The 15,235-nt window shown below is 47.5% G+C and overlaps 1 protein-coding gene across 1 annotated transcript in view; it reads left to right on the top strand.

Moving 5' to 3' along the window:
• Positions 1-3,805: 3,805 nt before the first annotated feature.
• Positions 3,806-15,235, top strand: part of Cnksr3 (CNKSR family member 3) — a 99,642-nt gene continuing 88,212 nt past the window's right edge. Inside the window, exon 1 of the mRNA XM_031352758.1 lies at positions 3,806-3,929. Within this exon, the coding sequence (XP_031208618.1) occupies positions 3,878-3,929 (52 nt within the window). The 5' untranslated portion in view covers positions 3,806-3,877. The remainder of the gene's footprint in view (positions 3,930-15,235) is intronic.

The following is a 15,235-nucleotide window of genomic DNA, read 5'->3' as shown; positions in this document are numbered from 1 at the left end:
ACGAAAGCAAGCCTGGTGGTGTACACTGCTAAAAGCTGCTAGTTTGGATCCTGAGGCAAAGGATCATGATTAAAGTTTATGTGGGCTACACATCAAGTTCAAGGTCAGCTTGGGCAATTTACTCGGACTCAGCCTAAAAATAGTCACAGAAGGGTGGACATACAGATTAATGGTAACATATCTGCTAGCATGGAAGTGGCCCTAGTTTCAAAAACCAAATAAATAAAAATAAAATGATAATAAGGACCGATAAGTGGCATGAGGCAATGTTTATGCTTTTGACAGTTGGTCTGTGAGATACCGGTGGGAGTCAGGAAGAGAAAGCCAACATTAGCTCTCCAACTGTGAGGGGGATGATGTCATTAAGATTTCTGAATGATCAAAAGAATTCAAACAAGTAAGGCTGCATTTATTTCAATGAAAAAAAAATATTTGAGAGCTTTACCACCTGGATTATCTGATGGGACGCTTGTGTATTTAGGGAGATAATTTCCTTACCGTGGTGTGAAGACTCCAGGCCCATTGGAGCTGGGCAGAGACAAGCTCATCAGCGGCCTGGGTAATTTCCTTGACGGATGACTTTACTGCCAGGTGACATCATGGCTAAGAACACTTGCCCCACGCTGGGATACTTGTCTGGTGGAACTCTGCAGGATTATTTGCTGTCTTTCAAGCTGAAGGAGAGACAACACGAATCAGTTTATATGTGGGAAAGATGAAATGGCTCTAAATATCCTGATTTGGGAAAGGCACATCATGACGGAAAGACAGCCATCGAAAGAAGGGACCTCAGCTGAGAGAAAAAGCATTTGGAGCAGCTGGCTTTGGGAAACTTCCACATTTCTCTCATTATGGGACGTGTTTTGAACGGAGAAAGGGCTCAGAGTCTTTTACTTGTGTGTTTATTCAGAAGTTATAGTAACGACTTTGTCTCCAAAGTGCTTAGGCCCTACTTCAAAACTGAAACCAATAAACTTTGAAGGAACTCAAATTATTAATGTGGAATTGATTCCCAAACTCGCTGGTCCAGGACCCTTTGTTACCCCCTTGGTCTTTGTCCTCTGACTAAAGGCAACAGAAGAAAAGCCTTCCTGGTAAAGTCCCATGATGTCCAAGAGTCACTAGGTGTGAGATTTTTAATCTTCTTCATACTCAGTTCAGTATGGTACGGGCATTTACAACATATTTTGTTGATTGAATAAATAAATGATCTAAATATGCAAGGCGGCTGGCAGAGAAAAGGAGAGGAGAGGGAAACCCAGAAGAATGGGTTCTAGTATCCATAATGTAACATGTCAAATTCAATCAAAAGGTTTGTTCAGTTCTTAGTTATGTGGGAGGAACCCTGGCTAGCGTCATGGCGGAAGGGAGGAAGGATGCCCCTACTGAAGAGTGTGCGTACCAAGGAACAAGGCCACCAGGGACAAGCAGGAAGAAAACTGGCAAGTGTATAAGTGATCACTGTTGCATACGCATCAATTTCCCTACCTGCTTATCTAAAATCCCTCCTCTTTGATGTGCCAAACTTTCTATGTAAAGTTTGCATTTCAGCTGGCAGTCAGCACACCCCAGAACTTTCACATGCTGACTGCTATAATTAAGGTAGAAGGTCCTATTTACATAGTAATTAGCCTGAAGGACTGGAAGAGTAAACACATCGCTAATTCATTTAGATAGTTAATTGGCCTTTCGGGTTGGAGATTTTTAACTTGGTCCTCTTTGCATATTTTGCTTATGCGCCAAGTATAGATTGTGTTATCTATGGAATGAAATTCAGCAAACTTGACTCTGGAATTCCAGCTTTTAATGCTCCAATACAACAAATGCAAAGGAACAAGAGAACATTGTCAAAACATCAAGGAAAATTCTACAGCAAAAGCATTTGATCCTTTTTGTTGACTCCAAGGGTTATATAGCCAGATTCATAGTTTATCAACTTAGTTATTGTTGTGTCCCCTCTTGTAGGCAGCACTGTTTTGTAGATGAATTACTTGCTTGGTCATCTAATCATATAGCTATTTTTGAAACTGTAGGCACAGTTCCCACTGTGCAAAGGTCAAGATGGTTAAGGAAAGACAGATGTCAAAGATCATTTTTTTAAAAAGAGGGCACCTACTCTACCAGGAGTCTTCTCATGGCCTTTGCCAAGTTTCTGGGTTGGGTAATTACCCTTGGTTAAAAAAAAAAATCGCTATTTTTTGATAGTTGCACCTTTCCATTGCATAGACAAATTGCACAGGAAGGCTAAGACAGTTTGCACTATACACCCAGAACACTCACTTATACAACAGACAGCTAGCTGGGTGCTAGCGATAATTTTCAAGTGTAATAGAGAGCACCTATCTTAACAGAGCAGATATCAACGCGGTGGTTAGAACAGGGGAAGCAACTGCTGGTAGTTACTGAATGAATGAACACCAACCACTCCTAACTCCGGAAGCTAAGGAGCTGGAAGAGGAAGAACAGACCCAGCTCAATATACCCAAAATACCAAGCAGCCTCTTTCTTGGATAGGGTTAATAGTCGCCCAGGGGAAAATGGAAATCAACAACTATAATTGAGAGAAGACTTCAGTAGGGACCAAAAGAGTGCCTGCATGTGTGTAGGAGGTGAAGCAGGGAGGGCGGGAGGGAGGTAAACACCGGTTCTAGGGTTTTCCCCAGACCCGTGCTCTGCTTCCAAATTGAGGCTTGAAGTGCGGAAAGGGTTTTCCTCCCCTTGTCAGAGGCTGAAACTGGGCAAAGTCCTCTTTTTTTTTCTTTTCATTTTGGCTTGCTGACAAATTTCGCCTCAGGGTTAATGACTAATCTGAATCGAGCGTTAGGTCATCTTGAAAATATGACTATTACATTATGGCAAAACACAACGCGAAGAGCTGCCATTCTGGTGTTATTAAACCCAATTGTTGATCGTAGCGGCTTTAAGAGCAGTGGTACACCGCCCTCCTTTTGTCCAAAACACACACAACTGGCCTACTTTAGGAAACTTAAAAGGAAGACGGCTGAATGGCTGAGCGAGATTGCGACTCCAAGAAGCTTTAAAAAAAAAAAAAAAAAAAAAACGAGAACAGACACATCTCAAAGCAACAAACAAAGAAAAAAGGCTGTTTACAGGATTCCGCTGCCACTAAGCTGGGAGCTCTTCGGAGCCAAGCGGCTCTCCAAGACTCAGGCTGCAGCTACAGTCCACCCCTCGAAAAGGAAAAAGCGGAGAGCCCAGGATCCGGAGCTAGGATGCGGAGGGAAAGCAACCGGAGTCCGCGTCACCGCGGCCCCGCCCCCTCCCACGTGTTGCTCCAGCTCCGCCCCGCCCCCTCTCTTATTCCCGGAGCTGCGAGCGGAGCAGAAACTTTGCAACCTCGAGCGCGCACGCTCCGCGTTGTTCCCCGCCCGGGCGGCCCGCGACGGTGGCGCAGGAGGTGGGACCGACTGGCGGGAAGACTCGAGGCGCGGGCGCACGCGGAGTGGGGACCTCGGGGGGCGGACACCGTTCGCAGGAGCGGCGGAGGGCCAGCCAACCTTGAAGTTCCTGGCCAGGAGAGTCCCACGCCAGGGGAGCCCCGGTCTGGGGTCTGAGATTGCTAGCTTGCGCCGGCTGCTGCGGTGGTTGCAGAGAAGCAGCTGGAGCAGAGAGCGGTGTGGGGGGAACTGCATCTGGACGGCGGTAGCCGCGGGGAGCAGCCGTACCGGACACAGCTGTCCCGTGCGCTGGGACCCAGGGCCGCACTCCCTTCGCTCAGTCGCAGCGCGATGGCCGGCTGACTGCGGCCGGGCAGGCTTGAGTGGAGCGCCCGGGACACGCAGGGGACAACCGCGGGCTCAAGCTGCAGGACTCCGCCGTCGACTCCCCAGCCCAGCGGGCCGTGAAGCAACTTACCATGGAGCCCGTGACCAAGTGGAGCCCCAAACAAGTGGTGGATTGGACTAGAGGTGAGCGAGCCGTGGAGGACCCCCGCGTCCTACAGCCGGGGACATGGGGCGGGCCAAGAGTTGGTTGGGCACTGGGTGCTCGGCCCCTCCTGCCGGCGACAAAGCAAACTTCTGCTGAGCGGCTTGTGCGCCCATTTCTGGTGCGCCTGCTCGGATCAGTTTCTTTCGGTGGGGGTGCGCGTTGTCTGCAGCCGACGGGACACCCATATTTAAGCCAGGGAGCTATGGGTTGGCCTTTCCGTGGAATATCGGCTGGGAATGTGGAGGTTTGGGATTTGGCGCCAGGGCCCTCTCTCTGCCATGTTCGGGTACGGTGCCCGGGACTTTGCTGCCTGTCGCCAAGCTCAGAGGCACAAGGCTTCTTTGTGTGGGTGACTGCCCCTGGCCCTGAATCTAGTAAAGGCTGCGGGCCCGGAGCAGTCCGCGGGCGTGACCCGGCAGTTGGGCAGGTAGACGAAGACTCCTGCGGCCAGCCCAGCCTGTTTGTTTGGGTTGGAGAGGGCGAACTGGCTTTCGCGCCTGCGAGAACCCTAGCGCCAGGACTCCCGCAGAGGCAGGGACTCAGCTCTGGAGACGCCAGGACCCCCAAGGGCGCAGCGTTTTGAGGCCACTTGAGCACTGAGAGAGAGAGCTGAGTGTCTGGAATACATACAGTCCGGTTCTGTACAGTGCTCGGAAGAGGAAACTCAGTGGGTGCTGGGCTGTGTAGCAGGAGTGGAAGGGTCCCTGTTACTTTATCTTGTCTCTCTTGATTGTTAGGGACAGTTGCTGGAGGTACTCAACTCTCTTTGTCCTCTTCCAATAGTACAAAGTTTACCGAAATCAATCAGTAGAGTCTCAGGGGTCCCACCTCCTCACTTCAACATCTGTTTCAAGTTACCCACCCCTGATCCCCCACTGATCTTCTAGGTGAAGAATAAGTAACTAGAGTCTAGAGTCGCAGTGCGCTTCACACTTGGCTAAGCGCTCTGCCTTTGCTTTTGTTTATCTCAGAAGACTGGAGAAGCAGGTGATGCTGGTGTGTTCAGGTCATCTTTCAAACTGCCCTACCCATGGCCGTGACCCAGTGGAAACCCCATCCTGTCATTTCTCAAGCCAGTGTCTTATATAGGTCGCTGGAAGGGACTGTCCGAGTAGTGAAGAGTCTGGTGTATGTCCGATTATCCCTGGCTTCTCGGGAGGAAAACACAGAATACCGTTTTAGGAAGTAGTTTTTCTATCGGCCAGACTTTCCAGGACTCTCAAAGTAAAGCCACGGTGAAAAGGTTGTATGCATACGCCTTGGTGACTCTGGCCCAGTGAGCAGTAAGCCACATGGTTAGCAGCAGTAGACCTAAGTTATTTTAAGCCCATTCCCTTAACTTGAAGTGTGACTTGTACTGAAGAGAGTACCAGGTGCTCAGGCTAGCTTGCTGAGTTGAAGCAGATGGCTTGCTTGACTGTCCTAGCACCATTGAGGGGTCCTCAGAGCCTGCTGAGCCAGTGGCTACATTGGCTCACAAGTCCTTGACCTGTGGCTAATCCTTATTGCCAGGTACTAGGTACGCAGTGCCCAGGGTGTTTGAAGACTTAGTGCGAAGGAGTAGAAAATATTAACAATTTTCATACTTATTACATATTGACGTGATGGTACTTTGAATAAAATTTACTACTAAAATGAACTCCAGTGGTTTCCTTTTTCTTTTCATAATTACAGCCTCTACGGTTTACGGTAACATGGCTCAGGCTTGTGGCTCACACGCTATCTCTGTTGTATGGTGCTGTTCTAGTCTCATGAAGAGGTGACAGGGGGTCACGCTGGCTTTCCTGTGGCTTTGCCAGATTTGATAAAGTAACAGAAAAAAGGGTAACAGGCACGCAGGAGATAGGCAGGCCTCTCTTCTTCATTTTTCTCCTTCATCTTCTCTCTTAGATGGGAGAAAAAAAAGTGTTAATTCTCATCCTGTTATTATTACTGATTTGAAAGGAAGAAATGTTAAAACACATTTTGAGTTACCTTTGGCCTTGAGACTTGGTTGGGGTTGTTTTCATCTAGAAAAACTTTTGTGCTGCCCTGAGTGAGCAGCCGGAGGTGGCTCAGGACCCCAGATGTTCACTCATGTTAGGTTACATACCTTTGATGGCACTTGCCAGCATCTTGGGAAGACCTGGATGCTTCGTGTTAGAATTTTCAAATCAATCAATCAATCAATCAACCAATCAATCAGTAAAAGGTGGAAATTATTTGTGTTAGAATCTTCAAATAAAATAAATAAGAGTACTCACTAAACTCTTGAATGGCAAGAGGCCATGTTCTTCCAGATTGTGTGATATATTAAGTGAAGGTTTCTCGCTATCACGTAGCACCGGTATTGACCTTGTAATAAACGGTTGACACTTGTTTGCTTAGCGGGTTGTTTTTAGCTGTCTCTGCTAGTCTCTCGGCCCAGCTCCCTCTTTATAACTACATCCCCAGGAAAAAGCAGCTTGTTATAGACATGTTGACACCCTTGCTGTTCTGTGACCGTGCATGTAGCAGTTAGGCGCACTGTCAAAAGCGCCATCTCTAATCGGCCACATCTACATAAGCCCGTGCTTATGTCAATATTACAGAGTCACGTCAAGAAAGAATGCACTGTGCTGGATAAACACATCCATCTGGCTTTTATTATTAACTTTTGGCTACATCATCGCCAGCTTTACCATGATATGAATAGATGCCTAGTAAATATTAACAGTCTCAGGCACAAGGCTGGGTATGATGTAAGCATCAGCTCATTTTAATATGTACTACCACCTTTGAAGCAGGTGCTGCTATTTCATTCTCCACTTATGGAAACCGAGGCAGGGAGATGATAAATGCCTTCCTTTGTGACACCCAGCCGCTTGGTGAAGTGTTTGGCCAAGGTGTTTAGATGCTGTTTTATACATTTTTCCCAGGATTTTCTTCCCAGGACAGTGCAGAGACCACACCAAGAATCTTCAGCCCACTTAGGAGTAGGCCCACAGTGTTCTCTCTCATGATGTACTTTATTAATATCCTGTGTTGGTGGAGGAGAGCCATCAGCATACAAGTATTTTATTCCACATAGTCAGAAAGGATACATGTGATGAGTTCCTACTTCATGGTACCTGTCTAGGCAAACAACTTGGCTAAAGGTTTTTTTTTCTTTTTTTTGCAACTTTTACAGCCCCACAACAGAAAGCCAGTGGGCTAAGCAACTGTGAGTTTTAGTTTTCTCTTGTATAAGAGTGAGGTTGGACAGCCCAGGGGCTCTGTCACCCTGGCCTCCATGTGGTGTATCTGTGGTAAATAGCGTGTGCTGTGGTACCTTAGTGTGCATGGCTGCTCTATCGCAGGTTCTTCCTATGTCAGGCCAGAAAAACAGGCTTAATATCATACCCAGTGACAGCCAAGACTCTTGGGAAAGTTCCCTGTGAGGGGCTAGAGCGATGGCTCAGTGGTTAAGAGCACTGGCTGCTCTTCCAGAGGACCCAGGGTCAGTTTCCAGCACCTATATGGCAGCTCATGAGTGTCTCTAACTCTAGTTCCAGGGGATCCGATACCCTCACACAGACATACATGCAGGCAAAACACCAATGCGCATAAAAAAAAAAATTCCTGGTGAACCCCTTTCCAGCCTCTCTTAGTTATCAGAATGGACACATGGCACTTAAGGCTGGAGAGGAAGCTGATTGGTTGCTTCTTGTGTATATGCGTGGTGCTGGGAATTGAATCTAGGGCCTCACATAATAATGGTAGGCAAGTGCTCTCCCACTGTGCCAGACTTTAGCTCCCAGTTGGGAACATTGCAGCAATAAAAAAAGTTGGAATGTGGTGGTTGGGAAGGAAGGGAATCTAGATAATTGATAGGCAGTGTGAGTATCTCTCACATGGCATTGAACATGGTCATAGATGTACTTCAAGTAGGACATGAGTCAGTTTCCTACTTACAGGCCAGTTCTGCTGTAGAAATAGCGTTATATTTTCATTTCTCTTGAGTATCCTCAGGTCAGAACCTTAAAATAGACGAGGTCTTTGTCCCAGAGCTTGATTTTAAATACTCGTTTTATAATACACTTCTGCTTTCACACTGTTGAGTAATGTGGTCAAGAAGGAAGACACTGCTTTGCCCAGGGTCCCTGTCCTTCCCTTGGCTATGATCAGCTAGAACTGACAGCTCCCAGTCAGTGTGGTACTGAGTGAGCACATCTGGATAGCTTTCCAGCCAGAATCCTACACCGGCCCCCCTGCGCCCCACCCCCCCACCAGCCAGTGCCCTTGCTAGCTAGCATCAGTCAGTGTCTCCGTGAGACGTGAAGGGGGCTCTTCCCTTCCGAGGCTGAGTGGGTGGGTGGGTGGCACTGGGGACATTTGCCTGACCTCCATTCTTTCCATGGAATGCCCGAGCATACAGCATATTGGCAACCTTCAACCTTAAAGGGCCTCACTGTGTGCTCATGGAGGGGCTGGTGGGTTTCACCCTGTAGGTCAACTGGAGTGTGATATCTTACACTATTGGACACTGTCATTTCTCCCTACAGCCTATGGGGCTAGGGTTTTGTCCAGTTGAGGGTGCACCCTTTCTTTTAGCCTCTCTGGTCACTGGAATGGGGGAGCTCTCAGGAGCTGTGGGCTCATCATTTTACCATATGTCCGCCCCCCTCTCTGGTTCTCTTCTTTTTCCTGGGCTCTAGCATTAAAGTCTTCATAATCACCATGTTGGAAAAAACATTAAATGAAGGCATTTATGATGTGGTACATGCTGTCTCAAGAGCTTGCTTTAGCTTCCCTTCTTTGAATCCTCAGAAAACCCAAGCAGAGAGGTACCATTGTTAGTCCATATTAAAGAAACGGAGGCAGGAAGAAGGGCTGGCTCGGGGTCATGGGTTTACAAGCTGCGCTTTGAAGCCTTCCTCCATCTCTTCATCTCTGTGATGCCTCTCACCAGTCAGAGGAGCTGAATGGCTGGGAGCGTGGGCACCCACGTCAGCTCGGTTGGCTTCCCGGTTTGTCTCCAGCAGTGTGATCTTATGTAAGTACTCCATAAATTGCTGTGCTGTGTTTTTTATTGCTTCCTTCCCTTCATCCTGTAGCTTCAGGTCATGAACTGTTCTGTGAGCAGTGAGGTCTCAGAAGGTGGATTCTGACCATGCAGGAGTACTGGTTTCCTTCCGCTGGAGAGACTTCTGCCAGTTGCCAACCGGTTAGCACTGGTTAGCAGAGGACTGGGGCAGCGCTTATAGCCTGTCAGGAGGGTTCTAGATCAGCCGATGGTACGTGCCTCTCGTGAATATGGTGAACGATTGGTCTGCCTTTCTCTTTTCCTCTGTGTGTGTCTGTGAGTGTGTGCATGTTCATGTATGTGTGGGTTCAGAAGTCCACCTCAGATGCCATTCCTCAAGTGCTAACTGACTCATGTTTTGAGACAAGATCTCTTACCAGTACCTGGGGCTCATGTGTCAGCTAGGCTGGCTGACCAGCAAGCTCCAGAGACCCTCCCAGCTCAACCTCCCTAGTTTGGGTGTACAAGTGCATACCCCCATGCCTGACTTTTTCACTTGGTTTTGGGGGATCACGCTTGAGTCATCATGTTTGATTGGCAAGCACTTTGACTCACTTGAGCCACCTCTCTGGGCTCCTTGGCCCCTGCTTTAATAGTAACTCAACTTCTAGCTAGTATAACATTAAAATGGCCCTCCTGCCTCCACCCACACCCACCTGACATGGGGTCCATGAACACTGCTATTGACGTCCTCTGGCTTTTCCAGGCCTACCGTATCAGAACCTGAATTTTAACAAGATCACATACCCTTTACAGTTAGAGGAACCCTCTTGTAGCACACAACTGAGAACATGGTTTTAAGCTTAGCTGGTAGGCCCTGCCCCTGGCCTTGGGTTGCTGGTGTTCACATGAGCTCTGTGCTTGAGTTCGGAGTACTTACTCTTTGAGGATGCTCCACTGGGCCACTCATTAAGACAGAAAAGCACCTTAAGGCTTCTATTTATAAGCATCACCTAGCAACAGCACAGGTAGTTCTCAGCAAAGTACCTGAGCCACTGTGATTCCTTATCTTTCCTCTGGGGCTTTCTGAATGCTCATAACAACTTTGGGTTTTATTTATTTATTTACATATGTTCTTTAAGACGAGGTGTTGTGAGGGTCGGTGTTCACCATGACTGTAGATTATTTTCATGTGACTCAGCAGTACTTAAGACAACAGGGGCCTAGGGCCAGTCACATCTTCTACGCTGTAACTATGTAGAGCAGCCCTCTTGTAGCTGACTTTGAGATTTGTGTGTGTATGTTTTGAGGTTAAAGGGAAGAGACACTCATTGAAAGTCATCCCTGGAATAAATAACAAGAATGGTTCTCAGCATGTAGAAGTTTGTGTTGTGCTGGGCTTAGCTGCCCAGGGTTTCGGACCACTGGAGATGGAGAGGGCACCCTTTCCTGTGCAGCCTCAGCCTTCAGAGCCTCCTCTGGCCTGCCCCGCCATGGCCGGGCTTCTGCCTCTTCCTCATTTCTGCTTTCTCTGGGGTTTTACCCCCGGGTTAGCCGTTTTTCTGGGCTTGCATGAGCAAGTGCCATTTTATTTACATGAGCTCTGCAGAGCCCTCCTTGGTTTCCTGTCTTCAGCCATCTCCATAGGCCTTTCACATACATCTCTGCGGGTGCTGAGTTGAGGCTCTGCATGTTAGATGAGCTGTCCCAGATCTGGAGGCTGAGGCCCAGTCTGCCTTGACAGGCTTTGGTTCCTCTGCCAGTCCTCTGGGACCGAATGTCCCATTCCTTCCAGTCAGCACTGTGGGAAGGAAGGCGTGACTTCAGGGAGATGCCTGAGGCCTTTGCTGCAGCTCCCTTAGAATGCTTGGAATTAGGAACTTCACTATCTAGCACTTGGGGCACTAACTACCAGTCTCTGAGCTATCGAAGTTTTGATTTTGCTCTGTTTTGTCAGAAGGTAGCTCAGTCATGGAATAAACCATTTCATCTCTGGCTTTCTTGACTGTGTGTGTTTATTTTATTTTGTTTATTTTGTTTTTTTTTTTAGTGGTGGGATCCAGTCCTGAGCCATGGGCATGCTAGATACTGAGCTACATCCCCAAACCAATTTTATTTTTATGTTGGATGCCACACTTCTCGTCTGAGCGATGCAGCTAGCACATGCCGTGGGAAGCATCACCGACGAGCTTACGTGTTTAACTTTCTTAAACAATACTTGCAGCTGCTCTGGGCCTGTTTGGTACCCAAGCTGCTTCAGGAAGTGTACTTGTTTAGCTGCCTTGGGAGAGAAGGCTGGGCAGGCTGAGGGACGGAAGACGACACAGAGACTTTGGAGAGAGAATCAGACTCAGATTCTGCGTCTGACACAGAGAGGTTGGAAAGCTTTGACACATGACTTAGCCAAGCTCCTCTTTATACTTGTCCCATCTAAGGGAAGGGACAGATCGGAACCAACACCCAGGGTTTTGGTTACAGGGAAAAGATACGGTACAGGGAGAACACTTGGCATAGTATGTGGTGTATAAATATCCACACACTTATTACTTATTATTAATTCATAAAGCTTCACAGTGAATGAATGGCATATAACAGGTGATTTTTATTTAGATATTCAGTACCCCTGTGGCTGACTGTCACCTCTCCCATGTCTCAATCACTTGTGACCTGACAGCCTCCTTTTTTTTTTTTTATTGGTGGACAGGAGGCAAGTTAAGTGGACTTATCATCTGTTTTCTGCCCTCTGGTGTTCTTGGTTACTTCCCTTTCCTTTCTCGAGAGGATCCCTGATATCCTCTGGGAAGAATGGGGTATAAAAAGGTCGGGTGGCTTCCTGTTTGAAAACGGTTCAATGGTAGCTCTTGCCCGGGTGATGTTCTATGTTGTGGTAGAAAGATGTGCTTCTAATTAATGTAACGAATGAGACACCCTCTACCCCCATCTGTCCACACAGGCTTGATTCTAGGTCTCCTGGATATTAATGCATCTGGATGCTTATTCTCTCGTGTAAAAAAAACGTAAGTTTGCCTGGCGGTGGTGGCGGTGCACGCCTTTAATCCCAGCGCTTGGGAGGCAGAGGCAGGCGGATTTCTGAGTTTGAGGCCAGCCTGGTCTACAGAGTGAGTTCCAGGACAGCCAGGGTTACACAGAGAACCCTGTCTCGAAAAACTAAAAACAAACACCGCAAGTTTTCACATGGCACCTACATGGGTCCTCCCCTTATGTTTTCAGTGGTCATTAGATTATTTATAATATACCGTGTAATGGATATGTGAGTCATTTTGAAACTACATTTCTTTGTTTTGTTTTGTTTTGTTTTTTTTTTTTTTTTTTTTTTTTTTTTTTTTTTTTTTTTGTTGTTGTTGTTTTTTGAGGCAGGGTTTCTCTGTGTAGCCTTGGCTGCCCTGGAACTCAGAAATCTGCCTGCCTCTGCCTCCCAAGTGCTGGGATTAAAGGCGTGAGCCATCACTGCCCGGCCGAAACTACATTTCTTAATAACGAAAATAATAATAAAAGTGTATACATATTTGACACAGACAAAATTTTTTTTCCTCCCACAATGTTGCTTCAATTTGCTGAAGCCGAAGGGGAGGGGAGCCCATGGCTATGGAGGCTGCTGGCGGTTCATGAGGAAGTACGTCATTCTAGCTGGTGCTCTGGGTCAGGTTGCAAGGAGAAGATATCTGTGCTAAGTGTGAAATGAAAACAGAGCAGAGGTGTGGAGGAGAGAGGGGCTCCCCTTTGGATGCTGTGCTCACCGATGAAGCCTTTCTGAGAACGATGCCACCCAGGTGTGAATGAGAGGAAGGACCTGGCTGTGGACAGAACAGGGAGAGAACAGTTGGTGCCAGGGCTCTGTGGAGTGAGAGAGCTTGTTGCAGGGAGGGGAGAGGCTGAGCAAAGGAGGGGCGGTGGGCTTGAAGAGGAAGGCTAGCAGGTTGGCAGGTGGAGTGGGAGAGGGAGGGACCTTGAGAGAGAAAAGAGGTCAGGCCATGTGTACGTCGTGGACAGGCACCAGAAAACTTTGTCCTTGGGATAAAAAGCAGGGCCGTGGCCTTGTCTGATGTGGCTCCTGAAAGATCGCTCTGGCTTCTTGCGATAGCAATGAACTTGGAACACAGCTGCATGTGTTGCCGCATTTTGGGGATGACAGTTTTTAGACTGTGATGTGGGTCGTGCTGGACTCTGAAGTCAAGTGTAAGACAATCCATCCATCGCTTTAAATCTCAGTGCTTTGAGCACTGCCTTTGAAATTGGGGCGCCTGCCTAGTTCTTTTCCTCCTACCAGGGTTAGGTGCATCCTCTGGCCTCCCCTTGTCCTGATTCCTGTCTTGCCACGTGTGCTGGTCATTCACTCTTTGTCTCATTGCCTTCACATGCTCTGGTCACGTCATTGTTCTTTTCTGGTTCGTTCTGCTGGAGCTACAGTGGCTGAACTTGCTCATTTCTCTTTGAATAGGGTTTCTGTGACAGTAAGCTTAGCCTGGTTCATCTTCTTTGACATCAAATGGCTAATTGAACAGTTTTCTAACCTGTGCCCAGGAGGGCAGATGCAGATGTGTTTACTGGGACAAAGCAACCCTTTAAGTCACAGATCAATAGGCGGAGAAATTAGAACAGTTTGCCTTTGAAAACTTTGAAAGTAAGTACAGGAACTGGCAGATCTGACTGAAAATATTTTGCCCCGCTGATGGACTGTCCTAATTTTTACTTTAGAAAACAGAGCCATTTTAGTTGAATAGATGGTATTTTGGGAAATTCTCAGCAAGCAAGAGTTGAACACATTTTTTTTTAAAGATTTATTTACTTATTATATGTAAGTACACTGTAGGTGTCTTCAGGCACCTCAGAAGAGGGCGTCAGATCACATTACAGGATGGTTGTGAGCCACCATGTGATTGCTGGGATTTGAACTCAGGACTTTTGGAAGAGCAATCAGTGCTCTGAATCTCTGAGCTGTCTCTCCAGCCCTGAACACATTTTTATAAACATGAACTGTCTCACATTTCGATCGGGAAGGGCAAGCAGGAAGGGAATTGAAGGCAAGTTCCCTTTTAAAAAGACTCAGCAAGAGGACTGTCACTCTCCTGATGGAAAACTCCCGAATTACCTATCTGGAAGGAGGCATTGTGGTCACCTGAGTCACCTTTTCCTGAGGAAAGGAGTGCAGTGAAAGGACCAATCTATTCCCTGTTTTAAGGAGTTTGCAGTACAGGGAAAGTTGATGCTTCAGGTTGGTGTGTGTGTGTGTGTGTGTGTGTGTGTGTGTGTGTGTATCCAAATGAGAGAGAGTGTGTGCTTCCAACGTAAATACATAGTAATTGAACAGTCTTGCATTATCTCAGGTGTGTGGGGGGAGGAGCATGGGTTTATATGTGTGCATGTGTTTGTGCATCAGTGCTTTCCTGAGTGTGTGTGTGTGTTTGTGTAGGCCAGAAGATAATGGCAGGTGCTGCACCTCACATTTATCTACCATGCTATTTATTTATTTACTTACTTATCTATCTATTTACTTATCTACCTACCTACCCTACCTCCCTCCTTCCCTATATGCTGGTCTCTCAATGAGACCTGGGGTTTGGCAGTTAGGCCATATTGGCCAGCCAGGGAATCTGTGGGCCTGCCTGTCTGCTCACTGCTGGAATTACAAGGGGATCTCACCATTCCTGGCCGTTCTGATTTTACTGTAGGCTGCAGGTCCTCTGCTTGCAAGGCAAGCACTTTACTGACTGAGCCCTCCCCCTGGTCCCCCGGGGTAATTTCAGATCCCAGTGTCATCAGGAGAGTCTAGAGCATGCCTGTGGGAGCATGGCATATGTGGGAAGGAGCTTGAATGAGGCGCCTGGCTCCCCAGCACTTGTTGGAGCTGTCAGCACCATCTTAACATGGATTCCGACAGGAGCCTGTCACTAACTGTGAACAGATGACGCATCTGTGAGCAGCATTTCTGAAGGTCTCTGTCTAACCTGAAGCTTAAAACAGTTAAAAATGAGCATCAAGAACCTCTTCTCCACTAGTGAGGAGCCTAATGAGGCTTAAACTGTGTGCACCCAACAAGCTTGAAGCACTTTATACAGTGGCAACCAGTAAAGGCAGACCTCTTTGTGGAGAAAAAAAGATTTATTCTTGTTTGTATCCTCACAGGAATGATCTGGGTTCTCGGAACAGGAACCCATGCCTGGTGCCTGCAGATATATGATCATTGTCTTTCTTTTTTTTAAAATTCACTTTACGTCTTGATCGAAGCCCCTATCCCTCTCCTCCTCCCAGTCCCTTCCTCCAACCCCTCCCCCACCTCTCCCCTCCCCTCCCCCTCTTCCC

Source organism: Mastomys coucha, unplaced genomic scaffold (genome assembly GCF_008632895.1).
Source record: "Mastomys coucha isolate ucsf_1 unplaced genomic scaffold, UCSF_Mcou_1 pScaffold5, whole genome shotgun sequence".
NCBI classification, from domain to species: Eukaryota; Metazoa; Chordata; class Mammalia; order Rodentia; family Muridae; genus Mastomys; species Mastomys coucha.
This window is presented reverse-complemented; position numbering and strand designations above follow the sequence as displayed.